Source organism: Pseudorasbora parva, chromosome 20 (assembly GCF_024679245.1).
Source record: "Pseudorasbora parva isolate DD20220531a chromosome 20, ASM2467924v1, whole genome shotgun sequence".
In the NCBI taxonomy this organism is placed as follows: Eukaryota; Metazoa; Chordata; class Actinopteri; order Cypriniformes; family Gobionidae; genus Pseudorasbora; species Pseudorasbora parva.
The window spans coordinates 42,958,024-42,985,347 of record NC_090191.1 but is presented as its reverse complement, the minus strand read 5'-3'; the positions used below and the strand labels follow the sequence as shown (position 1 = coordinate 42,985,347).

Genomic DNA, 27,324 nt, shown 5'->3' with positions numbered 1-27,324 from the left:
ATCCTCTCCTCACTCCCTCCTCACTCCTCTCCTCACTCTCTCCTCACTCCCCCATCCTCTCCTCACTCTCTCGTCACTCCCTCCTCGCTCCTCCATCCTCTCCTCATTCCTCCATCCTCCATCCTCTCCTCACTCCTCCATCCTCTCCTCACTCCCTCCTCCATCCTCCATCCTCTCCTCACTCCTCCATCCTCTCCTCACTCCTCCATCCTCTCCTCACTCCCTCCTCACTCCTCCATCCTCTCCTCACTCCCTCCTCACTCCTCCATCCTCTCCTCACTCCTGCATCCTCTCCTCACTCTCTCCTCATTCCTCCATCCTCTCCTCACTCCTCCATCCTCTCCTCATTCCCTCCTCACTCCTCCATCCTCTCCTCACTCCCTCCTCACTCCTCCATCCTCTCCTCACTCCTCCATCCTCTCCTAACTCTTCCATCCTCAGTCCTCACTTCTCCATCCTCTCCTCACTCCTGCATCCTCTCCTCACTCTCTCCTCACTCCTCCATCCTCTCCTCACTCCTCCATCCTCAGTCCTCACTTCTCCATCCTCTCCTCACTCCTGCATCCTCTCCTCACTCTCTCCTCACTCCTCCATCCTCTCCTCACTCCTCGCGGTTCAATTAGAGATCTGAGATGTCCAACAAGATGGCTGAGGTCCATCGGTTTCCGGGTCACAGGATGGAGGACGGAGGAGCGAGGAAACGAGGTGGGATATTGAGAAGCACCCAATGAACAATGCTGAGCTTTTCAAGGCACTTCAGTGTCCGACTCATGGCATTCAGCTCCTCAATCGTGCCCGTCTCGCTGCAGCTCCCCGGAGGCTTCTGGCGCCGCACCGCTCTGGCCTTAGACTTTACACTAAGCCTGTGAAACAGATACTGACGGGCAGCCGGTTCAAAGTCATTTCTTACTTTCCCTCATTGTTGCTCAGCCGCTCGTGCCAAGCGGAGTGTGAGTCTGAATGGAGACCTTGTGTGTGCCTTATTAGTGATCAGAAGGCATTTCACTTTTGGTTTCATGCCACGATTTGTCACTCTGGACGCGGTAGAGAACTGTGAATAAACAGAACGAGAGCCCTCAAACACAAACTGCGATAAGCTCTGTTTTTCCCCCTAAAAAAATGCACCAGAACTTCCACTTTCTCCCAAACGCTGCATTTGATAGCGTGTTCCGCTGTAAATAGATCATCTGTGTATTCAGAACGCACAGATCACTCCGGCATGAAATGTTCTATTTAATGATTTTTCCCCCTTTCCCATGTTGATTCTCTCTCTCTTTTCAGATCCGTGTGTGAGGCCAGTCATTCATGGCAGGTTTTCAGTAGCCGGCCTGTGTCTCAAAAACATTATACTTTAAGTGTTTGCTTGGACCGAGTGTTGAAGCAGGACCGCGGTGGGAGGTTTTGACATGGCTCTCTGCGTTTTACTGCACATCCTGTGAAACTCTCCCTGTGTCCTGAATGTGGGAACTCGGAGTCCAATCAATCACATTGGGCTGCCGTGGGCCGTGAGCTGCTGGATCAGCGCTTCTGAATCAGCCGTGTGGGAGAACAAGCACATAAGTGTGTTTTCAGCTTAGGACAGGACGCTTTAAAGGGGACCTATTATACCCCATTTTACAAGATGTAATACAAGTCTCAGGTGTCCCCAAAATGTGTGTGAGAAATTTCAGCTCAAAATACCCCATACATAATATATCATTTATTATACCATGTTGTAAATGCCCATTTTTATGTGGAAGGAAAAACATGCGTTTTCATTCATATCACTTTAAATGCAAATGAGCTTCTGGCTCCCCGCCCCCTTATCCAGAAGAGGGCGGAGCCTACAGCTCATGCCTCCGTTACTCGGCCAAAAACAAAAACGTCTGTTTGGCTTTGATTATCATCCTTATCGCGCTCACGTGACATTTCAGTTCTTCCTCATCATGAGAGTTTATTATCTATAAGCCATCTCAGTTTAAACTTCTCACACCTGAAGCACGCGCACAGAAAGCTGGATGTCAGACGGAGCGTCCTGAAGCGGATGTCAGAAGTTCTCTTCCATGTCTGATTGCACTTAAACTGTCAAATACACACAAGGTTGTGCCAAAAGCACACACCGTTCACACAAAGGCAGTTGGTTGTCTGCTACTAATAGGGCGGGGTCCGTCAGCAGTCATGGGTGGGGTCTATGCTAATAGGGCGGGGTCCGTCAGCAGTCATGGGTGGGGTCTATGCTAATAGGGCGGGGTCCGTCAGCAGTCATGGGTGGGGTCTATGCTAATAGGGCGGGGTCCGTCAGCAGTCATGGGTGGGGTCTATGCTAATAGGGCGGGGTCCGTCAGCAGTCATGGGTGGGGTCTATGCTAATAGGGCGGGGTCCGTCAGCAGTCATGGGTGGGGTCTATGCTAATAGGGCGGGGTCCGTCAGCAGTCATGGGTGGGGTCTATGCTAATAGGGCGGAGTCCGTCAGCAGTCATGGGTGGGGTCTATGCTAATAGGGCGGGGTCCGTCAGCAGTCATGGGTGGGGTCTATGCTAATAGGATGGAGTCCGTCAGCAGTCATGGGTGGGGTCTATCCTAATAGGGCGGAGTCCGTCAGCAGTTGTGGGTGGGGTCTATGCTAATAGGGCAGAGTCCGTCAGCAGTCGTGGGCGGGGTCTATGCTAATAGGGCGGAGTCTGTCAGCAGTCATAGACGGGGTCTATGCTAATAGGGCGGAGTCCGTCAGCAGTCATGGGCGGGGTCTATGCTAATAGGGTGGAGTCCGTCAGCAGTCATGGACGGGGTCTATGCTAATAGGGTGGAGTCCGTCAACAGTCATAGGCGTGGTCTATGCTAATAGGGTGGAGTCCGTCAACAGTCATAGACGGGGTCTATGCTAATAGGGCGGAGTCCGTCAACAGTCATAGACGGGGTCTATGCTAATAGGGCGGAGTCCGTCAGCAGTCATGGGCGGGGTCTATGCTAATAGGGTGGAGTCCGTCAGCAGTCATGGGTGGGGTCTATGCTAATAGGGTGGAGTCCGTCAGCAGTCATGGGCGGGGTCTATGCTAATAGGGTGGAGTCCGTCAGCAGTCATGGGCGGGGTCTATGCTAATAGGGTGGAGTCCGTCAGCAGTCATGGGCGGGGTCTATGCTAATAGGGTGGAGTCCGTCAGCAGTCATGGGCGGGGTCTATGCTAATAGGGTGGAGTCCGTCAGCAGTCATGGGCGGGGTCTATGCTAATAGGGCGGAGTCCGTCAGCAGTCATGGGTGGGGTCTATGCTAATAGGCCCTTTTCACAGTGACGTCAGAAAACTTCCGCCGTTTGTCAAAGCCGTGTATACGCACTTCCGTTTAGTCGTCAGGCGCGTTGGATAGTTCCGGAACTGGTTAACTAACAACACGAAAGGTAAAGTTTATCATAATAATTATGAAAAATATTCATCGCTCTTAGCCTGTGTTGCCTTAAGTTTACTAGTAATAAGTTTTAACTTTTTATATTAATATATATTCCAGCACGGTTGTTTAGAATAACTCCCTCCTAATCAAATCGAACTGTCAAACCATTTTCATATTCTGATGTGATTCATTATTCCTTTATTCCTGTGTTCATCTTTCAACAGTTTCCCACCCAATAAGCATGGCACAGTCTTCTTGTAGATGCTATTGTAGTGTTCCTTGTTGTTCAAACAACAAACAGAAATTTCCATATTTAAGTTTCCACGATTTTCCAGTGGACGCAGAAATACGTGCCCATTGGGTTAGGGCAATCAAACGAGATGAGGGACCGAGCTTTAAAATACTTCGTGGGAGTACCTATGTGTGTAGCCAGCACTTTGCCCCAGAGGATATATGCACATCAGCCAGTGGAAGAAAAAGAATAACAAAAGGAGCAGTGCCGTCAAGATTCCCCTGGAATGACTGGGGTAAAGGTAGGATAGTATATTAAGCCCTAGTAATACATTAAGTTGATCAATACATCACTGTATATTACTGTGCTTTACAGTTTATTCGATGATCATAAGTATCATTTTATTTCACATCTCCAGAAAGAGGCTCACATGCTCGGCAGTCGGTTTACCAGAGAGCAAGGAAGCATTTTAGGGGTGCTGTCCCTGATGAATCTCAGGAGATGCCTGTCCCAGGTAACATCACAGAGGAGGCACTGCCTGCAGGTGCAGTGGCAAAAGATCATGACTATGACTACCATCCTTCTCCTGGTTAGTATTACACAAAAAAAAAAGAGAGTAGCAGGTTTTTCTTTGGAAGTAAAATAATGCTAAATGTTTTTTGAAGGAAAAAGAAAACTTCTGAATTTAGGCTAATAAAAACAGCTGTACTGAGGTATGTACCAAACGTCAGCTTTCTGTACCGTTACACCCGTAATATTCACCTCTCAGATTTCACTTCCAAAATATTCATTTTGTGTAAAAATACAACCTATAATAACGTAAATAAGGTTCGCTCTCATTGACATGGGACATAACTAATAAAACGCACATAAATACAAAAACATTGAATATGTTCAACTTTGTAAGTTTTTAACTAAAAGGATTGACGTTAGTTTTATATGAGCATTTATTCGGTGCCGAGTGAGCTTGACGTAGGCCTAGACATCACTTAAATAATCACTATTTCCCTTTGATATACTTCTAACTTACTTCTTACTTCACTTCTAACATTAAATATCCACACACAAGCCTAATATGTTCGCCACATTTGTCTGCAATTCATTAAAATTAGGCAGATTAAATGCAACAATTAACTACACATGTTCATGAATTATATATTTATATTAAATATGTCATATGAATATAGAATTGTTGTAGGATCCATCTTCTCATCATAATGCAGATACCATCATAAACAAAACAATGAAAATACATCTAATTTCACAAATGTTGTTCTGATATAGGCTATTATCAAATGTTTCTAACAGCCCATTTCAACAGCACAAACAAATCTATTTACCATAGTAAAATATTATGTGTAAAATATTGTGTTTGCCTTAGCCTACTTTTATAAAATATTGACTGGATTTGCGTTTTTTAGTCCAGTCAACATTTGCAATTCTAAATGTTAACTAGATTTGAAAATATCAATTAATTTAAAGTTTTTCAAATATATTTCTGCAGACTTAATATAATATGTCTTCTTAACGAAGCACAAGAAAATTAGTTCAACATATATTTTTTGCACTTCTAATATTTTATTAATTGGCGGTTTTAGAGTGTAGTGCAATTCAACAAGCTCTTTTTGTTTCAAACTAATTTGGCATTATTTTACTTGATTTTTTTTTATGTGGCAGTAAATTACTTTTATAACGGTTTTCATGACCTTATGTTAATGTTCCATATTGGAATGTTTATAATGAATTTGCTCTGCACAATGTTGTAATATGTTTTCAGTGCTTACACCGAACCCAAATATGTTCAGTCAATGACTGTATATTGTGTTCAATAAACATCAAACATTTGTGATAATCTGTTGCCCTAAATATTTTATTTAATGTAATGTTGGATTGCATTTCCTTTTAATATAAAGTAAACGCATGAGGCAAGAAAAACTTAAAAGCATAAATAAATGCAAAAAAAAAAAAAAAAAAGTTTTTTGGCATAGTTGTGTTTGACACATGAAAACTAACAATGTTTCTCACAAGGTAACACGATGTAACCTTGCTCTCACTTGAAATGTTTCCCCACATTAAGTCCTTGAGTTTGAGGGTATTGGACCTGGAAAGTCCTTGAAAGGTCCTTGAATTTAAAGATAACTAAGGTGTGGGAACCCTGGTGTATGCTTTTTCTACCTTTTAAGGTAAACTGGATAGTGCTGCAAGGAGGATTCAAGAGTTGGAGCTTCAGGTTTTGTCACTTGAACTTGAAATCCAGCGGCTGACAGTTAAGCAGCCGAAGCCGCTGATTTTCAAGTTCTGTGTCACAGATGAGGACTTCCGTTACTACACGAGGTTCAGCTCAAAGGAGGTTTTCACTGTGTTTTGGGAGTCCGTTTACCCCTCTGCTTCAAGGCTTTTGTACTGGTCCAAGGCACAGCGAACAGCACAAGAGACACCAAGCCCTCAACGAAAACTTCAGCTCATTGATGAACTGTTCATGTTTCTCTGTCGTGTTGCAGCTGGGCTTCAGGAGAAAACCTTGGCATCCATCTTTGAGGTTAGCTTATCTACGGTTAGTCGAATCATTTTAACATGGACTAGCTACCTTTACCAAGTTCTTGGCTCACTACCATTGTGGATGACGAGAGAGCAAGTGCAGGCCACAATGCCTGACAAGTTCAAGCTCTACTGCCCTCAGGTTAGAGTGATAGTAGACTGCACCGAGATCCGTTGTGAAACAGCATCTTCTCTCTTACTACAGTCGGAAAGTTTTTCTAACTATAAAAACCACACCACCTTTAAAGGATTAATTGGCATTGCCCCATGTGGGGTTGTCACATTTATATCAAAATTGTACACCGGCTCCATCTCAGATTTAGAAATAACTCGGCAATCGCAGATCTTGCAGTTACTTCAACCAGGAGATGGAGTAATGGCTGACAAGGGGTTCCAGATTGAGAAGATGCTGTCAGAGGTGGGGGCAACACTCATCATCCCTCCGCTAAAGAGATCCGCTCAGCTCAGCTTGGAGGATACTCAGAAGACACAGGCTATTGCCCGTCTGAGAATTTTAGTTGAGAGGGCCATACGCAGGGTGAAGGAGTATCATATTTGGGATGGACTTGTTCCTCTTTCTATGGTAGGTTCAGTCAATCAGCTGTGGGCCATATGTTGCCTAATGTCAAACTATCAGGGACCTCTTGTTATCAAAGGGGACAAACCAGTCTGAAGTGTTTCCTGTTGACACCGTCTACCGGCAGATAGATTGTAAATACAAGTGCCATATATATTGTAAATATATAGTTTAAACTTTTTAAGCATTTAGGGGTAAGTTTATTTTCATGGTTATTAATGAACAATGTTGTGAATCATTCTGTAAAAAGTTTTTCCTGAGTAAAATGCATTTACACCTTTTACATAAAAAAAAAAAACAGAATATTTTTTAAACTTGCCTTTTTATGTATCCATGTAACGTGTAACTGCAGTGAAAATAATTAAAACAAATTACTTCCATAGCAACTCATAGCATAACCTACAAACAAGGTTGAAATCAGTTTAAGTATATAAATAAATAAAACTATTTACATTTTAAAGTTCTCTCAATGTAATAATATATCTATGTAGATGTTATGATAAAAATAATCCAGCTTTTGTCGCATTGAGTTGATGATCTCCTCATCCCTAAAGATTCTTTCAACTGTGAAGTCAGTGTGGGTATCTGTAATAAAATCACACCACTGAAGGCCACTTAAGGCCAGCTGGCCTTGAACCTGATAGTAGTATTTGTGGTTTTTCTTAAGGCAGGCCTGGCCTCGAACTGTGATCAGGTGTTTAACTTGAGAGACATCATCAACAGCGCAACTCTTAACCTCTGCCAACCCAAATGGGGGTGTTTCTCTTGGGTTGTAGACTTTAGCATCAGGGCTGGCTGCAAGGTGAGGTGCATCAGGGTGGATGATTATGCCACACTGTGTCACAGAGACGTCACAAAAATCAGCATATTGTCTAAGGATGTCAGGTTCCAGGTCCAGCCCTCTTTTCATAGCAGCTGTCTGGGGAGTTCCTTTCAGAATGCGAGCAGCTAAGGCTTTGGCAGTAGACTCGCCACGGACATGGCATATTTCTCCGAATCTGCTGGCTGTAAGTCGGGGTTTGCGTACCTGGTTCCATAGCTGGCATTCTGACTGCAGTCGTGTTTCTGCCTCAATAGCAGCAGAGATCTCCCTTGACACATTGAGGCTCTCTAAGTGGCACTGTTGCTTGTAGCTGTGCTCAAAATGTATTTGAAATTTAAAATTGTACCCATCAACAGGCAACTGAGGAAATTCAGGGGCACCATGGTGTTTAATAATGTCTCTACTGATCTCAGGAGGGCACTGGTAAGAGAGCACAGACCCAAATGGCACAGGCCCAAATTTAGAGTCCACAAAATTAAGGCCCTCAAACCCATGCAGCAATTTGCAAATGCCTGGTTGTGGGCGAATGTCTTGTAGTTTCTCACCACTGGCCATGATGTGAGGATCTGGAAGAGGCCCTGACATAAAGGTGAGATGTCTTGTTTAATTTACTTATTATTACCATTTCACCCAACCTTTCATATTTTAGCAGATACCGACACATTACCTCTGTAAATACAGTGCATCCAGAAAGTATTCACAGTGCTTTATTTTTTCCACATTTTGTGGTTACAGCCTTATTCCAAAATGGATAAAATTAATATTATTTTCCTCAAAATTTTACAAAAAATGACAACGTCAAAGAAGTTTGTTTGAAATCTTTGCAAATTTATTAATAAAAAAACTCACATGTACATAAGTTTCACAGCCTTTGCCATGACACTCAGCTCAGGTGCATCCTGAAAAGTGAAAAATACTAATTGTTCTGTAATAAAATAAAAATTTTCAGTCTTACCGCCATATGCTTTGTACAGTGTACATTTCACACCAGTATGGGCACGATGCTTGGTCTTCTTTTGTACTGGTTTACGCACTACCATGTCATTTGTTGCTTCGGGTGCAATTCCCTGTAACAATGATGATAAACTATTAATTGACACAAAGTCATTGCAAGCCAAAATCAGTAAATGTAATTAATATTAATGTCTTACCTGTGTCCTAGGCCGGTGCCAGGTCTGCAGCGAGCTGGTGCATGACAGTGGCAATGGCACTGTCTTGAAGCCCATGGTACTGTAATGAGCGCTTTGAAACAGTAATGCCACAATATGATTGCACAGTGCTTTCCCAGCAGTGCAGGTACATGACATGCATTTCAGTACCACAGGAACCTCTTTAGCATGAAATGTAACCTGATAAAAAAAGCATGATTACATTTTTGCTGCACAACATTTTTACATTTCATTGGAGTAATGGAACAAACTTGAGAACTGCATTAATTGTATTAGTTTTAAACATCAACTTTTTTACTTAACACACAGAATATTTCTCAGTCTTTATTGTTCACAAACAACCCTCTTCTGTCTATAAATATATGTAAAGGTGTCGTTTGAATTTTTTTTTTGCCACAAAATAATTGACATCAGACTGAGAAACATCCTAAACCACAATGGAACTTTGTGGGATACTACAAAGTCTCTGCAACCGCAGCAGAACACAACAAATCAGAAAAACCTGAAGGTGATGAGCTTCCTCATTTTTCCTCATGGACCTGTGACAACGCCCTCTCACTGTCACCTCATCAACAACTACATTCGAAACTATTCCAAAGCAATGTTTTGGTGAAATTGCACAACATTAACAACGAATATGTTACCGACTTTTATCTAACGACACACAATCTATAGCTAACATCAGTAATATGGAAACACAATTGCAACAAGAATTTTGTGTTTTGTATTACAATAAATTAATTAAGAATATAAGGACTTTCTATTTGGAGAATAGAAAGCTAACAACTGCGTTACGTTATTCTTATTCTAACTCCTCCGCTAACATAAGCTGGGCTGGACAAAACAAATATTCTTACCTTTATAATCAAACAGGTACTGTTCAATGTAGAATTTGTATCCTTTATCAAGTTTAGACCGTGTTGTAAGCGAAAATTTGTCTGAAAGTCGCTGTACATCATCTAAACGTATGTCTGGCAGATGTAGAAGGGACTGTGTAAACTCCATCGCGTTCAACTATGCCGGCCGGCGGAAGTAACTATACCCGGCGCTGAGTTAGAACGGAAGTTGCTTGACGTCACGTGAAAAGGGCCTATAGGGTGGAGTCCGTCAGCAGTCATAGGCGTGGTCTATGCTAATAGGGTGGAGTCCGTCAACAGTCATAGACGGGGTCTATGCTAATAGGGCGGAGTCCGTCAACAGTCATAGACGGGGTCTATGCTAATAGGGCGGAGTGCGTCAGCAGTCATGGGCGGGGTCTATGCTAATAGGGCGGAGTCCGTCAACAGTCATAGGCGGGGTCTATGCTAATAGGGTGGAGTCTGTCAGCAGTGTTTATGATTTATGGGGATTCAAAAATAATAATTAAAAAAGAGGCTTTTTACCATCATTGAGTGGTTGTGTACACACACTGCCAACACGTTCACACGTTTATGTTCATACATACATTTTTTGGTTTAAACTGGAGTCACAAAATTAATATACTGTCATTCCTATTGTGAATAAAAAAGGCAGCACATTATGCATTTCCACAGATTTCACCTCAGTTGTCCACGCTGGACGGTCCTGATTTGTGACCTTCCACTTTTCTCCCTGCAAAACATTTCTCTCTCACGCACGCACGCACGCACGCACACACACACACACCCCTTTCGGCGAGCCGTCAGAACCAGCTTTGATGCGCTGTGGAATATGTGGCTTGAGGTTTGGGTGCTGGCCTCAGGATGGCTCCTGGAAAGTGTCGTCCCGGGAGAAAATCAGCACGAATCCACTCATCCGTAAACCAGCCTCACACCGAGACACACTGATTGAGGTGCGCAAAACAACACAATAAACACCTCATTAGGGAAGCGCCGATAATTAGCATTATCATACTTGCAGTTCGGCCTCGTCTTTATTGAGAAGAAAACAACCTCGTAGGTCTGTCACGATAACTACTTTCTGTTTTGCGATCGTTCCAGAAATAATTGCAATCAACGATATGATTGTTAGATCAAGACTATTTTATGGCACTGAATATATAATCATAACAGCATAATAATGCAACTAGACCTACAAATGTTCAAATGACAACCTTTTAATTCTAAAGATCAAGGAAATTAAGGGTAAAAAATGTATTGTCCAAAATAAAAATATTGAATAAATAGTAAATCAACATTTTCCCTTGTGAAACGGCTTCAACACTCGTCGTTCTGCGTTGACGTTTATGAACAGGGGATCGCGGCTTTGAAATCGAGTCCATTTGGGATTATTCTTCCAAACTGTCAGTAGTTATAATAACACTATAACGCTTCAAATGGCGCCTTTTTTTACCTGTTGAGAGAACGGCTCTGTGTGTGAAAGAACTGCCCAAGAACCACTTTCGCCTCCGTCACGGAAAACATACCAGATGACCGCACAATCGAGTATAATATTGGTGACATTCATTATCAAGTAAACATAATGGGCGAGATACTGCATCACAAAAAATGACTGAGGTCATGTACATACAGTATATTGTGCGATATATTGATTATTGTGACAACCTCATATAGCCTACATACTCATACATATCTTCATATTGCAGAAATAGTATGCAAGTACCATTAATAACTTACTCTATATAGAGAATATGCATTAATATAGAATCTTTCTGCCACATGAAAAATCATTGCTGCATCAAAAATTGAATAGCCTACTTCCCTACTGTATAATACGCCATAGTACATTATTCAAATAGATAGGACCTGGTCTTGTATGCCTGTAGGCGTTGCAAATATGGCCAGTATGAGCACTATACCTGTTCAGACTGGCCATATTTGCAACGCCTACGGGCATACAAGACCAGGTTGAATGGGGAAACTGGAATCTGCTTCCCAAACTCACAATTAATAACATAATTCAAATCAGCAACACAATCTGACATGAACTGTCCCATAAATGTTGTTTCTTATGCACATATAGCGTTAAAAAGCTTGCTTTAGAGGCTAATCGGGCCAATGAGCAGTGCTAAACGCGAGTCTCAGGTTTCTACGGGAACCGGAGCTTCTAACTGCAGCGACCACTGACTTTACTGATCAGCGATTGGCTCTTTTACTTTAGAAGGCGGGACTATTCTGCCATATTGCGCATTGCTGTTTCTCTCATTCATAATTAATAGCAGACCGTAGGTGTTTCTCAATGTCAAGGACTGATCCTTCCAAGTCACTTCAGAGGCTAGGCTAGCTCCTCTTTAGCATTCGGAGAACACGTAAATGGAACAGGCTAGGAAGTGCACGTCATTACGTCAGTGAAAAGGTCCGATTTCGGTATGAAATCCGTATGAAGGTACCGTTTGTTCATTGGTCCCTGTTAAAAAAGATGAGAAAGCTATTAATAATGCTGTGAATGGTATGATATTAACGGCAAATTAATTTGTAACTCTTAAATAGTTATTATAAAAGAGAAACGCCGGTGACGGCAACCAAGCTTAGTTAAATGACAGGTCCGTTGGCCATCAATAACGTTATGTGGAACGTTATTTGTATATATTTTTAATATCAATACGGTAATAATTTGTACCAGCATTTAAACGTTAAACTTTACTTACTAACGTTATAACAAATGTTTGGTAACGTAAATATACTTAAATTGTAAAATCACTGTGGCAAGCGAGGCGAGGGACCGCGAGAGCGGGCCGGTGGAGTGATAATGAGCGGCAGCTGATCGGCACACCGGTCTCGTCTCGCGGCAGAATAATGCAGTATAAAAGGAGGAGCGATGGAGTATAAAAGGAGGAGCGATGGAGTATAAAAGGAGGAGCGATGGAGTATAAAAGGAGGAGCGATGGAGTATAAAAGGAGGAGCGATGGAGTATAAAAGGAGGAGCGATGGAGTATAAAAGGAGGAGCGATGGAGTATAAAAGGAGGAGCGATGGAGTATAAAAGGAGGAGCGATGGAGTATAAAAGGAGGAGCGATGGAGTATAAAAGGAGGAGCGAGGAGCGATGGAGTATAAAAGGAGGAGCGATGGAGTATAAAAGGAGGAGCGATGGAGTATAAAAGGAGGAGCGATGGAGTATAAAAGGAGGAGCGATGGAGTATAAAAGGAGGAGCGATGGAGTATAAAAGGAGGAGCGATGGAGTATAAAAGGAGGAGCGATGGAGTATAAAAGGAGGAGCGATGGAGTATAAAAGGAGGAGCGATGGAGTATAAAAGGAGGAGCGATGGAGTATAAAAGGAGGAGCGATGGAGTATAAAAGGAGGAGCGATGGAGTATAAAAGGAGGAGCGATGGAGTATAAAAGGAGGAGCGATGGAGTATAAAAGGAGGAGCGATGGAGTATAAAAGGAGGAGCGATGGAGTATAAAAGGAGGAGGGTGGAAGACGAGAGAGGACCAGACCTGGACTTTATGTTATGTTTGTTCATGTTTTATTATGTGTGTGCGGGCAGTCGTCGATGAGGGGCTGCCTGCATTACTTTCGTTTTGTTTATAATTTATTATAAAGTTGTTGAACGGTCGCCGATTCCCGCCTCCTTCCTTCCCATCTACGAACCCCGATACAAGCATATTTGCCCCGTTCATGCTCCGACTCCACGAACGTCTGAAGATAGCAAAGCTGCGCGCAGAGGATTGTGGGTGATTTGAGAGCACGAAGAGCGCGAAGGCTACTCATATGCATCCTTTCCTGTATATGACATATTTTTCGAATGAAGGACTCAGTCCTTGGTTGAAATTCCGAGGATCCTCGACATTGGAGCAGTCCTTCGTCGGATGTTGATGACGTGGCATCCTCAGAATTCTGGCTTCCGAGGATCCTTCCTTGACATTGAGAAACGCCTTGTCTTTTTACATCGTTAGTCTTTGGAAAAACAATAGGCGACCCAGGTGACCTACTACTTGGACACTTTACTATCCCATGAGGCCACGAGAGGGGATTTATTATTTATTTATGTTTTATATTGATGCTCAAAACAGTACACAAGTAATAACAAATAATACCAAATATATAGAAAAACTAAATAAACTGCACATATTAAACAATTATGATAATTACATGACACTGAAAAAAGGAAGATTATGCAAACAGATAATGTTTTTCATAAAAACAACTATGGGAAAAATTATGAAGGCAGTGAATCCACGCAAATGACGCTGATAGGTCACGTGACAGAGACAAAATGGCGGATGTAGTTTTAGACTAACAAAGTACGATATAAGTAGAAGTTATGGCATACCAATACATGCGTGATAAACAAGTGAAACTTATGAGAAATGGGAAAATCAAACTATTTTTATCTCATGATCAGGTACGCCATAATTCAAATAATTTACAAAAGCACGATTTCCTTTCTTGTGGGCTCAAATTTATTCAGTAAATGTTTTTCAATCAAATTTTATACCAAATATACATAATGCAATAGGCTAGAAAATGAACACGCACAGAGAAACCAAGTGTCCACTTCGCCCGAGTTCAATAACGCAAAAAGTATCCCAGGTTTCAGTCATTTTTAATCACATGGTGTTTCCAGCCAGTATTTAATTTCATAACTGGATCCTACCAACGATATTGTTCATTTTACCTGGGAACGATGCCTTCGTGATGCTCTGTAGGCCTATTATCAAATGTTATCTTCATCCTTCAAACACACATTAGCTGTGTCCCAAAGTGAAGTGCGCGCACTTCGAAGGCCGCATTTGAAGTGCGATTACGTCATACCTGCACTATGAAGACTGTCCCAATGTGAAGGCTGCACCCTCTGAAGGCTGCATTTGAAGTGCGATTACGTCACAGTGGCACTACGTAGGCTGTCCCAAAGGGAGAGCTGCACCTCTGAAGGCCACATTTGAAGTGCGATTGCGTCACAGCGGTGCGACGAAGGCTGCCGCAATTCATGAGCGACTTCAAAATGCGCCCTTCGGTTCTCAGGCAAAGGAAGGGTACAGCAGATGGGACCTTCCCATAACTTCGCAGCCTTCCCTATCCCAGAATTCATAGCACACTGGTGACTACAGGATTTGACTGGTCCGCATTCCCGCGGCACTCGATCAGATTCCAGTTAAAGACGGTAGCGGTCGGTAACTCAAGTGTAGCCTGGGTACTATTGAACACAACAGCGCAAGCGCTAGAAGTAAATAAAACGTTCAACGTTAGTGCATTCACACAGTTCCCAGTTCCCTGCCCTGAGCAAGATGAACTTTAATTTCCCCAATTTTTAAATGCTATTTATTTCTCAACCATTATCTCAAGAAGAGGAATCAGTCCATTATCACCCTTTTCTCTGTTTCTTTTTTCCCCATACACTTTCTTTAAATAGCCTTCAAAATATAATCTGCGCGGCGCTGTATTTTCGTCCTGCTCCCGCTATTCCGCACCGCACCATTCCGCTCGCGCAAAATTCACTCCGTGCTCACCCGCTATAAATTATTTTATTCCCGACCCGACTGATCCAGCTAAATTTAGACTTTGTTTCCAGAATCTATCTTTTAATTTTCCCTTACAGAAAGAGAGACACTGGATAGGAATTGTCCGTGCAATCATTTATTTTTCTTACAGCCTAGGCTGCCTATACCGTAGCTAAAACAAATATCACAGAAAAATAGGCTAAATCAAATGTGACATCTGTCACTCAGAATTATAAGAAAAAATACAAACAAACGAAAACTGCTGACTTAGATGCTAAAATAAAGTTTATATATATATGAATGAATGAATGAATGAATGAATGAATGAATGTTCACTGACGACGGTCAACGAAACATCGATCCTCCAAAGGCTGAATGCGTGGCCGACACAGAACAATTTAAATGGCTAGCTTATTATTTTTTATGCAAGTTATTTGTAAATTAAACGAACTGCTGTCTATTGTTCATTTTCGTTAACGTCAAACGTAGGCTAAATTAAAGAGAAGTGGTTTTTCTATAGCCTAGCTATTGTTTATTTTTGTAATGCTCGTTATAATTTGTAGCTACATTAAACACATTTATGTTTATACATATATTTTCTTGTCATGTAATTTAAAATGTGTAAATGAAAATTAATTGGTCTATTAGCCTACGTAGGCTTTTTACAACTATAGCATATGTATAGACCAATAAAATAACTTAAGTTTAACATTAGAAACAACACATTTTTATTATCAGCCAAATCAGAAGAAAACTCTTTTCTACACTTTCATTGCGCTGAGCGGGAGAAGCTGGAGCTGGACCGGGATGGGGAATAATGCACAATAGAGACTCTGGGATGAGTGCATATTTCCACTGTCCGCAGCTCTGCGGGGCCGAATCGGTCGACGGCTGCATGGCATGCCATAAAAAATGCATCTGAGATGATGAGTTGAATAAAAATAAGTAGGCCTACTTAAAAAAAAAAAAAAAAACATGGACGTATATAGGCTAAATGTTTAAAATATATTGTAACAGTTACATTTAACATAAGAAATAAACTGTTAACTAATATTTGCAATTTGACAATATTTAACCAGCTACAGATTTACATGCTTATGGTCCAGCCCATCGTCGCAGGCTTTGAAGCATGTCAAAACCCAATAGAAAGCTCAAAAAAAGTATATTATATATATATATATATATATATATATATATATATATATATATATATATATATATATATATATATATATATATAAGTAGTAGTATATGCTCCACTTCTCTTTTTAAAATCTCCTCACGAACGTCCGCTGTCAGTTGTCAGAACCTGCTAGTCCATTAACGGCGCTTTGGTTCATTGTTGCCAAGTCTGGAATGAGGTTGCATTTAGGCTACTGTTGCTTTGGGGTGTTTGTAGCCTATAGTCCACAGGTTAAGTTGTCTTTACTTAAGCAATATTTCTACTGCCCGCGCCCCGCATTTTGGGATATTTTGGCCCATTCTGGCTGTGATTCCGATACTTTTGAATAACAAATGGAGGGGTTTTATTATTCAGACCTGGCAACCCTGTCCCTCGGTTCGCCCTTCGTGCACTTCGTGCACTTTGAAGGCGTGGCCTGGTCTGGCCTTCGAAGTGCATGGCCTTGGAAGTGCGCACCCTTCACTTTGGGACACAGCTATTAGTTCAATCCTAATGCAGCACCTGCATCTCTGATCAACTTCTCTAATCAAACACACCTGAAGTTCATCACAGCTCATCTTAAGAAACTGGAGCTCGACCAGGGTGTTTAATAAAGCAGCTTTATTACCTTTGAGATACGCAATAAGAGCACAGAGGTCATTGTCTGATTTTGTATTTGGTATTAACATGCAATGCCTGAATTAAACACACGAGGCTGAGACTCCATTCATGGTGAAAGTCTGCCATCTAACGGCGATCAGTGAGGAAGCACCTCAGGTGTACACATTCATTTGGGGATTTTTAACCCGTTCAATCCCAATTTTTGTCCTGCAATGTGAGTACATGCAATTTTCTCCTTAGACCTCCCTAACACACAAACGATGCCTTCTTTGATTTTATGTTGGTTAAGTTTGTGAAATATTAGGTTTTATACTCGGTCACAATAGCGACCGGTGGGAAACAGCATAGACAGAATTCATACAAATTCTTCTATCAGACCTATTTACACGTTTGAAACTTAAAATAACAATAACATATCCAACATATAAGAACGAGATATGATTAGAATTTATTTCAAAACTATTTCTTTTGTTTATGATACACACACACACACACACACACACACACAAAATGGGGTATGAAAATTGCAACCCATTGAAATAAATACAAAAATCTAGTTCATCTTCACTGAATTAGCGTGTCTGGCCAAAGAGAGGGGAAGAGGTGACCAACTAACCTTGAAAAGATTTAGGCACTTACATGAGTTATTACTAAACATTAGGAAGAGCAACTTTAACTACAGATGAGTTACCCTGCGTCTCAATCAGCTCTCTAGTCCACTAGTCAGGGCACTGATCAGGACATAAGTCAAGGGGCTGACTCCCTGATCAGTGGACTAGGGAGCTGATTGAGACGCACCCCTAGTCACTGATATTAAAACGACAGCAGAGACTATATTTAAGAGGCTTCATTTAGTGATGCTGAAGATTTTATGAACTTTTGCCAAACCTAGCTATTTAAACTACTGTTTTTTGAATAAAAATACCCCAAAAGTTCAAACTAGAGCTGCATGATGACAACAAAAAAAAGTAAATTTTTCCCTTGAATTTGCTTATTTCCAATTATCACAATTTATGTTTTGAATAGCTTTATTCCATTGTTTAAAGCAACTGGATGCCATATTTTTATATTAAAAAACATTGGTTTTCTGTAGCGTTAAGCTACAAACAAAAACTATATTGGTTTGATTTCTTTAAACAATAATACAAATTTAAAAAAAAAACAAGGTGTTATAATGTACTAAAACCATAGAAAAAACCTTGAGTAGACAGTAGATAAAACCATCTTAACCACAGAATGTAAGTTTTTGTGTGTGGTAATTGTGCCTTTGAACGATTACGCAATTATAATCACAATTAGAAATGCGACTAATTGTGCAGCCCTAACAAAACTCAGTTATGCACTCTTATAAAACACCTTTAATGGTCTAGTGTTTTTCTTAAAGGGATAGTTCACCCAAAAACGAGTTTTTCTGTGCACACCCAGGGGATCAGATGATAACACATACTGTTGTTTCTCTCAGAAAGCGATGGTTTTGTGTCTTCAGACATCAGTGTGTCTCCGCGAGCCTCAGGATTTAATATGGATTCGTATGTCGGTGTGTTTTTAACTCTCACAGAAATACACCCCATTGACACGCATTATACGAGCAACGGTAGTTAAAAATCTTCATGTGTGTTCTCCTGAAGAAACAAACACACCGACATCTCGGACGCCCTGATTAACAGCAGTTTTTTTGCGATTACATTTGCACTCAGCATAAACCTTTGAATGAACTTAAAGACGAAAAAACTAGACGTGTGATTTTCTCCACTTTTTATTGGTCTGTAATATGAAAAGCACAAACACACACACTTTAGAAGAAAGTGTTTGGTCTCTTGGTGGTGAAGCGGGGCTTGTGCTGGCGGCGCAGAACCCGGTGAGGAAGCGGGAACTTGATCTTGGAGTCCTGTCGAATAGAGAGAGAACACAGAGCATTAATTTAGACGCATGTGCAAATGGTGCAGAATAGGACTCATTTATGAGAGAAATCCGATATCAAAAACCAAACAATGCATTCAAATCTGTTGAAAAGCTTAACCATTTGAAAGCTTAGAGTCTTCCTGGAGATGTGCATCACTTTGGCATTTGTTTTACACAGAGTAACTTATTTACACTACATTACTCAGGTGCTATTTCCGTCTGGATTTGGCCAACCCAAACTGAAAAGCCTCCCACACACACATACAGTCGTCTCAAAGTTTAAAATGTTGGTGTTATTTTACAGGAAACCCTTTGACGTTAGGGTTAAAACACGGCTTAAGTGATAAACATGTAAGTACATTGTCTGAACTGTAATAAATTCGCTTTATTTGGTCATGGGCCGACACTCTATACGTTTAGAGCGCCCTCTACTGGATGAGATGGCAAACAATAAAAAAACGGTCAAATCGTAATGCAATAAATGCACTAGATCATCGCACTATTTATAGTTCGATTAAAATTATTTCATGTTCGAACGCATATTTTAATAATAAAAAATAAAAAAAAGACAGACCTAGTCAGTGTTGGGGGGGGGGGAGAGAGGGGGTAACGCATTATAAGTAACTTAAGTTACGCAATTACTTTTTGAAGTAACTAGTAAAGTAACGCATTACTTAAAATTTACAACAAAATATCAGTTATTTTTCATACTATTTGACTAGCAAGCCCTCTTGTCCCCATGTTAAGAAAAATCAAGAGTAAGTGCGAAGGTGTTGTGTCAACAGGTTATACACTGTAAAAAAAAATATTTAGAAAATAAGTTACCTGGTTGCCGTAATTTTAAGTTTAATGAATTAAAATGTTGAGTTAATACAATGAACATTTTTTGAGATTCGACAACCTTTATTAAAAGATTTTGTAAGCATATTGGGTAATTGTGTGTTTTATTTCTGATGACGCAGCCAAATTGTGCCATTTACATGCAACTTTTTTGTGTGGTTCAGATACAATAATATTTTGAGTTTCTATTTATTAAACAAATTTCCTTCATTGTATCAACTCACATTTTTAATTTCAATAAACTCAATTTTAATGCAACCAGATGACTTACTTTTTTAAGTTAAACCAACACAATTTTTTAGTGTAGTAGTTCTAAACTAAATGTGAACATATTTGCACAAAGATTTAGTACTCAAATGCAAGATCAATACTAGGCAAACCTCCAATAAATAAAAGATTAAACTAAACTTAGAAAAATTGCATTTAAACTACCTTTATTGACCAATGTCTTGCTGCTAATTTTCGATGATTCAGTTAAACCAAAAACTACGATTTTCTGTTTTTATTGGTGAAGTAAGTGCGTTCACACTTGTAGTTCAGTTAGTTTGGTTCGTTTGGTCCGGACCAAAAAACAAATCATATAGTCCTGGTCCGCTTAGCGTTCACACGGGCATTTTTAACAGCACACCTAAAGTTACCGAACCAAAGGCTCACAACCTGATTGGTTGGCTTATATGACGTAGGAGCTGCTTACCGAAGATTCAAAACAATGCTGTGCGCGGATTACACGCGCGGGCATTTAATGCGTGTTCATATGGCATTATTTTTTTACCAGAGAACTCATGAAGAGCTCATGAAATGTTCAAAACATTCAAAACAGCTCCAGGATTTCCTCCGTTGTGCAGAAGAGACGGCCGTCCTGTCGTCTGTACTGCCTGATGGGCAGCAGGTCCTCTGATGAGAAGAGCCAGATTTGCTGTTTGTGCGTTTTTCTGGCATTTTCAAAACATGCTCGTCGGACCAAAATATTGATGAGGCTCTTCCTCGTTGCTCTACGTTTGTCCTCTAATGTTAACGTTACTCATTCTGGATACACCGATCTTTCCGCGTCGTCAAATCAGCTGACTACGCGTCTTATCTTGTGACATCACGTCCTGTTTTTGGTTCGTTTACATGTCTTTGGTCAGTGTTGCGTTCATATATCAGTCGAACCGCACCAGAGTTCGTCTGGAAGCGGACCGAGACCCGTCTCTTTAGCGCTCTCGCTCCGCTTGTTTGGTGCGCAGCAGGGTTCGTTTTAATCGAACCAAACATGACAAGTGTGAACTAAGCTAAGAGTGCTAAACTTTTATCTCCTGTGTCCTATTCTTCCGTTATCCAGAACGGCAGCACAACTGAAAGGTTCGTTTGATGCATGAATTCGCATTTTTAACTCGGCATGAGGCTTATCATTTAAATTTTGGTGTAAAGTAGTCTTTACGTGTGCACAAAAATATAACTTATAAAAAACAAAAGGTTAGAGAAAGTAACGCAAAATTGTAATACATTACATTTAATCATTAAGGAGACGCTTTTATCCAAAAAAGGAGAGCAATAGAAGCAACTAAAACAAGGGGAACAGCATGAGTGCTGTAAGAAGTCTGAGTTAATCGAACAGGACACAAATGTTTTTTTTTAATTATAAACAAGCAGAAAATTTAATTGATCGTTTAGTGCAGCTGGAAAAGATCCGTCTTCAAGGGATAGTTCACCCAAAAATGAGCCTGTGATGTTTATCTGCTGACCCCCAGTGCGTCCAACATGTAGGTATGTGTGTTTCTTCAGGAGAACACAGATGAAGATTTTTAACTCAACCGTTGCTGTGTGTCGGTCATAATGATGTGAATGGGGAACAATTCCATGAGAGGAAAGAAAACATGCTTAGACACACACACACACCCTGCTGCTCGTGACGACACACTGATGTCTTCATAGATGTCGATCATAGATATAGATTGCTCATTAGTGTCAGCATGGATCGGCCGAATAAGGCGTCTACATAATATATATCTATGTTCGCACCGGTTTGACCGTATCAGACGGCAGTAATAGCCGATGGGAACACTAGATGAGATTCGTCTGATATGAGGTACAAATAACACAAATACTGTTGTGTTTCTGGCAGAAACCGATCGGTTCGTGTCTTAAGACATCAGTGTGTCGTCATAAGCCATAGGGCTCTTTGTGTGTGTGTTGTCTAAGCATGTTTTTGTTTTGCTCTCATAGAATTGTTCCCCATTCACATCATCATGACCGACACACAGCAACGGTTGAGTTAAAAATCTTCATTTGTGTTCTCCTGAAGAAACACACACACCTACATGTTGGACACACTGGGGGTCAGCAGATAAACATCACAGGCTCATTTTTGGGTGAACTATCCCTTTAAGATGTTTTTTAAATGAAAATAAACATTACTTTTCAAAGAAACTTTCCCCAACACTGGCCCTAATGGAGAGCTGAGGGGATGGAGGGGCAAACTCACGTGGAACTGCTTGATGGCGGGTCTGCGGCATTTGTTGGCAGCGATGACCTGAACCTTCATGATCTGGATGGAGTGAGCGCGGGCACGATGCCGGGCACCCATGTCACGATCTGAAGGACACACACACACGTCAGCACAGGGCAAACACACAGAGGAACAAACAATCACGTGTCAAACCTTGAATTCACTTTCAGTGGCACGTTTACAGCCTAAGAAAGGCGACAAGGTTCGGGTTTTCTTTGCGCACACAAGGCAAGGGCATGGCACGGAGCGGAAATGACCTTTGGGTTTGTGTGCGGATCGAATATATGAAAGCCTGTTTTAGCCCCTAAATTAAAAAAACGAGTAATTGCGACTCTCGCAATTGTGAGGAAAAGTCAGAATTACGTGATATGAACTCGCAATTGAGTGATTTAAAGTCACAATTCTGAGACATCAATTTACAATTGTGAGAAAAAAAGTCAGAATTCTAAATTATAGTCACAATTTCTCTTATTTAGTGGCAGAAACGGGCTTCTATACAAACGCACGCACGCGTGTGTGTGTGTGTGTAAACTCACAGCACTGAGTGACGGCTCCAGACGTGGTGAGGTCTCGGTACTCGCGGTACATGTTGTGTGTGCCGCTGCGGGAGTCGTAGCGGAGCCAGATGCCGAAGTTCTTCACCTTCAGAGGAGTTTTCTCAGAGACCTGAGCGAGAACACAACAGGGTCAGATAGACAGAGCTTCAGACACATTAAAGGGACAGCTCACCCCAAATAAATGAAAAATAGCCCATGATTTACTCACCCTCAAGTAATACGAAGTGTGTGTGTGAGACATTCTTCTCTCAGACGAACACAATGTTTTATTAACACATGTCCTGGCTATTCCAAGCTTTATAATGGCAGTGAATGGATGTTTCTGATTAAGTCAAAAGTGCATCTATCCATCATATAACCGCATCTATCCATCATAAAAGTGCATCTATCCATCATATAACCGCATCTATCCATCATAAAAGTGCATCTATCCATCATATAACCGCATCTATCCATCATAAGTGCATCTATCCATCATATAACCGCATCTATCCATCATAAAAGTGCATCTATCCATCATATAACCATCTATCCATCATAAAAGTGCATCTATCCATCATATAACCGCATCTATCCATCATAAAAGTGCATCTATCCATCATAAAAGTGCATCTATCCATCATAAAAGTGCATCTATCCATCATATAACCGCATCTATCCATCATAAAAGTGCATCTATCCATCATATAACCGCATCTATCCATCATAAAAGTGCATCTATCCATCATATAACCGCATCTATCCATCATAAGTGCATCTATCCATCATATAACCGCATCTATCCATCATAAAAGTGCATCTATCCATCTTAAAAGTGCATCTATCCATCATATAACCATCTATCCATCATAAAAGTGCATCTATCCATCATAAAAGTGCATCTATCCATCATAAAAGTGCATCTATCCATCATAAAAGTGCATCTATCCATCATAAAAGTGCATCTATCCATCATAAAAGTGCATCTATCCATCATAAAAGTGCATCTATCCATCATAAAAGTGCATCTATCCATCATAAAAGTGCATCTATCCATCATAAAAGTGCATCTATCCATCATAAAAGTGCACCTATCCATCATAAAAGTGCATCATAAAAGTGCATCTATCCATCATAAAAGTGCATCTATCCATCATATAACCGCATCTATCCATCATATAACCGCATCTATCCATCATAAAAGTGCATCTATCCATCATATAACCGCATCTATCCATCATATAACCGTACCTATCCATCATAAAAGCGCATCTATCCATCATAAAAGTGCATCTATCCATCATATAACCGCATCTATCCATCATAAAAGTGCATCTATCCATCATATAACCATCTATCCATCATAAAAGTGCATCTATCCATCATATAACCGCATCTATCCATCATAAAAGTGCATCTATCCATCATAAAAGTGCATCTATCCATCATATAACCGCATCTATCCATCATAAAAGTGCATCTATCCATCATATAACCGCATCTATCCATCATAAAAGTGCATCTATCCATCATATAACCGCATCTATCCATCATAAGTGCATCTATCCATCATATAACCGCATCTATCCATCATAAAAGTGCATCTATCCATCTTAAAAGTGCATCTATCCATCATATAACCATCTATCCATCATAAAAGTGCATCTATCCATCATAAAAGTGCATCTATCCATCATAAAAGTGCATCTATCCATCATAAAAGTGCATCTATCCATCATAAAAGTGCATCTATCCATCATAAAAGTGCATCTATCCATCATATAACCGCATCTATCCATCATAAAAGTGCATCTATCCATCATAAAAGTGCATCTATCCATCATAAAAGTGCATCTATCCATCATATAACCGCATCTATCCATCATAAAAGTGCATCTATCCATCATAAAAGTGCATCTATCCATCATAAAAGTGCATCTATCCATCATAAAAGTGCATCTATCCATCATAAAAGTGCATCATAAAAGTGCATCTATCCATCATAAAAGTGCATCTATCCATCATATAACCGCATCTATCCATCATATAACCGCATCTATCCATCATAAAAGTGCATCTATCCATCATATAACCGCATCTATCCATCATATAACCGTACCTATCCATCATAAAAGTGCATCTATCCATCATATAACCGCATCTATCCATCATATAACCGCATCTATCCATCATAAAAGTGCATCTATCCATCATAAAAGTGCATCTATCCATCATAAAAGTGCATCTATCCATCATAAAAGTGCATCTATCCATCATAAAAGTGCATCTATCCATCATAAAAGTGCATCTATCCATCATAAAAGTGCATCTATCCATCATAAAAGTGCATCTATCCATCATAAAAGTGCATCTATCCATCATAAAAGTGCATCCACATGGCTCCAGGGGTTAATAAAGGACTTCGGAGGCGAAACTGTGCGTTTGGATGCACTTTTAATGGACCAGAAACATACATTCACCGCCATAAGTGCCATTATAAAGATTGGAAGATCCAGGACATGTATTAATATAACGGTGTTCGTCTGAAGGAAGAAAGTCATACACACCTAGGATGAGGGCGAGTAAATCATTGGCTAATTTACATTTTTGAACAGTGTTGATTATAAAGCGCTCGCACCAGGCCGCAGTAGACGGTCTCCCCGTTGGCTTTCTTCATCTTCCTCAGCTGGGAGACGAAGTACCAAAAGCGAGACTTGGCCACCACATGGTTTGGGGCGAAGATCCTCATGCGGTACAGGGGGGGTGTGGGGTTTTTAGCGGAGGGCAACAGACGCCCAACGACCTTATACTCCCGAAGCTGCAGAAACAGAGAGATTAGCCAAATCATCACCCAGACTTAACGAGCACTTACGCCTAGGCCGGTCACAATAACACATTTTGCTGGACGATAAATTGGCCAAGAAATTATTGCAATGAACGATAATATTGTTGTTCTGAGACCATTTTCATCTAAAATAATGATAATGGCATAATAATGCAGGTACACCTTCTCGAAGATCAATAAACTTTTATTTCTAAAGACTATTTAACACTGAAAACATTTTAAATATCCACATTAAATGAACAAAACAACCAATTATTGAGTCAATTATTATTTTAAATAATTAAAACAAACAATTATTTTAAATAAAAGCAATGCAATGAAAAAAAAGCAATGAAAAAAGCTTTTCGGCCCAAGTATGGGCTGCTGGGCACATGCTGACGTCGACCGCTCCGAGCGATTCTCGATATATATTCATGACATGAAGCTCATTCAGTCCAATCCCTGCGCTGTAGTATGCATACAAGATAATTTAGTTAATATGCATGAGACAGTCACTTCTGTCAGGCTCGTCTTCCATCATTATTGTAGAGATATGGTGGGGAAGTTTTGGAAGCAGCGTGCGGAAAAGTCACGGAGGAAAGCTAGGCGTTGTGCTGATACGAAATAACGTAAAGGGTGCCGAGCGAGCTGTAACCGGCGCCGTCTGTGGAAGCCTTTGCTACAAAGGCTCGGTAAAGTAAAATTCACCTGAGGAATCGCACGCCGAACCTGCAAGCGTGGACTATCTATGTCAGGAGTGCAAAATAACCCATCTGTAATCTGTAGACTAATGAACAAAAGCCACGTCCTCTCCGTTTTATTTGTCGTCACAGCCATGCACTAAACCGCATGTGTTCGGGCTCTTAGTGAAACAGTGTGCTGCATATTTGGACAAATATAGATTTAGCTGCCGAGTGATAGACAGCGCGGATCGTCACGGCAACCCAGCGCGCGTCGCTCTGTGCTTCAGATGCGCGGTCGAGACTAGCCTCAAACCCCTTCGCTTTTACACCGATCTAGAATTACACATCTCTGTCTCATCGCATGTTGGGTGGTTCACGTTCTCTTATCACGTCGGCGCGTTGTTCATCTTGCCAAACAGCGTGCATATTTGGACAAATATAGTTTTATCACGTTTGCAAAATATTTCGTCATGCAGAATAACATTTATTTTCATTTCTCACTGAATTATGCTGGTTTGAACTTTGAAGAGCTGAATGATTTGCGATCTCTGCTGCACGCCACTCATAGCTCTCTCATTCGCTGTACTCATCGCTCATTTAATCTCTCTGTGGTAAACAATGCCAACGGGAACCAAGAACATGTCTCAGAACCGCTGTAACTGCTGCTGTTGGTATCGCTAATCTTAATGCACCTACTGACACTCCCCTATTTATGCAAACTTTCCCTCTTTCCACACAATACCATCCCACCTTTTCAGTCGACCACTCCCCTTTTAACAAGCTTTTTCAAATCGAAGGTGTGAAAAAACACCGCTGCAGCAGGGGGGTTTCATGACCCTTTAAAGCCTCGTTTATACTCGACGCGTCCGCAAGAGCGCGACAAAAATTACGTTAACGCGGAGTGCGCACGTCAAATTTTGTAACTTTGCGTGCGGCTCCGCAACCGAAGAGCCACGAGTTCCAGGAGTCCGGCCGAGCATGACGTCTCCTCACGCCTCAAGGCCCTTACACACGGGACGCGATTTTGACGTGCGAATAATCTGCGCAATGGTTTTATTATTATTTTTTTAATCAGCTGTGTGTGTAATGAGCGCTTCCACACCGAACGCGAATGTGCTGCAGCGAAAAAAGTACTTTATTTTTTCCGTTTCAATGCAGATTTTTTTTACTCTAGCAGCGACAAAAACGGCTTCAACCAATC

General features: G+C 41.0%; 3 protein-coding genes and 1 non-coding gene across 12 annotated transcripts in view; all 4 read right to left on the bottom strand.

Moving 5' to 3' along the window:
• pthlha (parathyroid hormone-like hormone a) overlaps positions 1–14,297 on the bottom strand; it is a 235,193-nt gene extending 220,896 nt beyond the window's left edge. For all 8 annotated transcript variants that reach the window (XM_067428459.1, XM_067428465.1, XM_067428460.1 and 5 more), the window contains exons 1-2: positions 14,245–14,297; positions 10,349–10,505 (exon numbers count right to left, since the gene is read on the bottom strand). The gene's annotated coding sequence lies outside the window, so the exon portion shown is untranslated. The remainder of the gene's footprint in view (positions 1–10,348; positions 10,506–14,244) is intronic.
• LOC137048969 (uncharacterized) lies at positions 5,684–9,762 on the bottom strand. 2 transcript variants are annotated; one of them, XM_067427344.1, is made up of 4 exons: positions 9,207–9,762; positions 8,687–8,884; positions 8,491–8,602; positions 5,684–8,113 (listed from the first exon to the last, which is right to left on the bottom strand). In XM_067427344.1, the coding sequence occupies exons 1-4, from the start codon at positions 9,237–9,239 to the stop codon at positions 7,179–7,181; spliced, it is 1,278 nt and encodes a 425-aa protein (XP_067283445.1). In that variant the 5' UTR covers positions 9,240–9,762; the 3' UTR covers positions 5,684–7,178. The 2 variants fall into 2 exon arrangements, with proteins under 2 accessions (XP_067283445.1, XP_067283446.1); XM_067427345.1 differs by lacking the exon at positions 8,687–8,884 and having other exon boundaries at positions 9,562–9,762.
• A 4,293-nt stretch (positions 14,298–18,590) lies between the features above and the next one.
• rpl18a (ribosomal protein L18a) overlaps positions 18,591–27,324 on the bottom strand; it is a 10,927-nt gene continuing 2,193 nt past the window's right edge. The window contains exons 2-5 of the mRNA XM_067427993.1: positions 25,255–25,434; positions 22,617–22,746; positions 22,057–22,166; positions 18,591–18,738 (exon numbers count right to left, since the gene is read on the bottom strand). Coding sequence (XP_067284094.1) covers positions 18,646–18,738; positions 22,057–22,166; positions 22,617–22,746; positions 25,255–25,434 — 513 coding nt within the window. The 3' untranslated portion in view covers positions 18,591–18,645. The remainder of the gene's footprint in view (positions 18,739–22,056; positions 22,167–22,616; positions 22,747–25,254; positions 25,435–27,324) is intronic.
• LOC137050137 (small nucleolar RNA SNORA68) lies at positions 22,223–22,356 on the bottom strand. Its single transcript, XR_010899892.1, has one exon. It is a non-coding gene; the product is annotated as a small nucleolar RNA SNORA68 (small nucleolar RNA).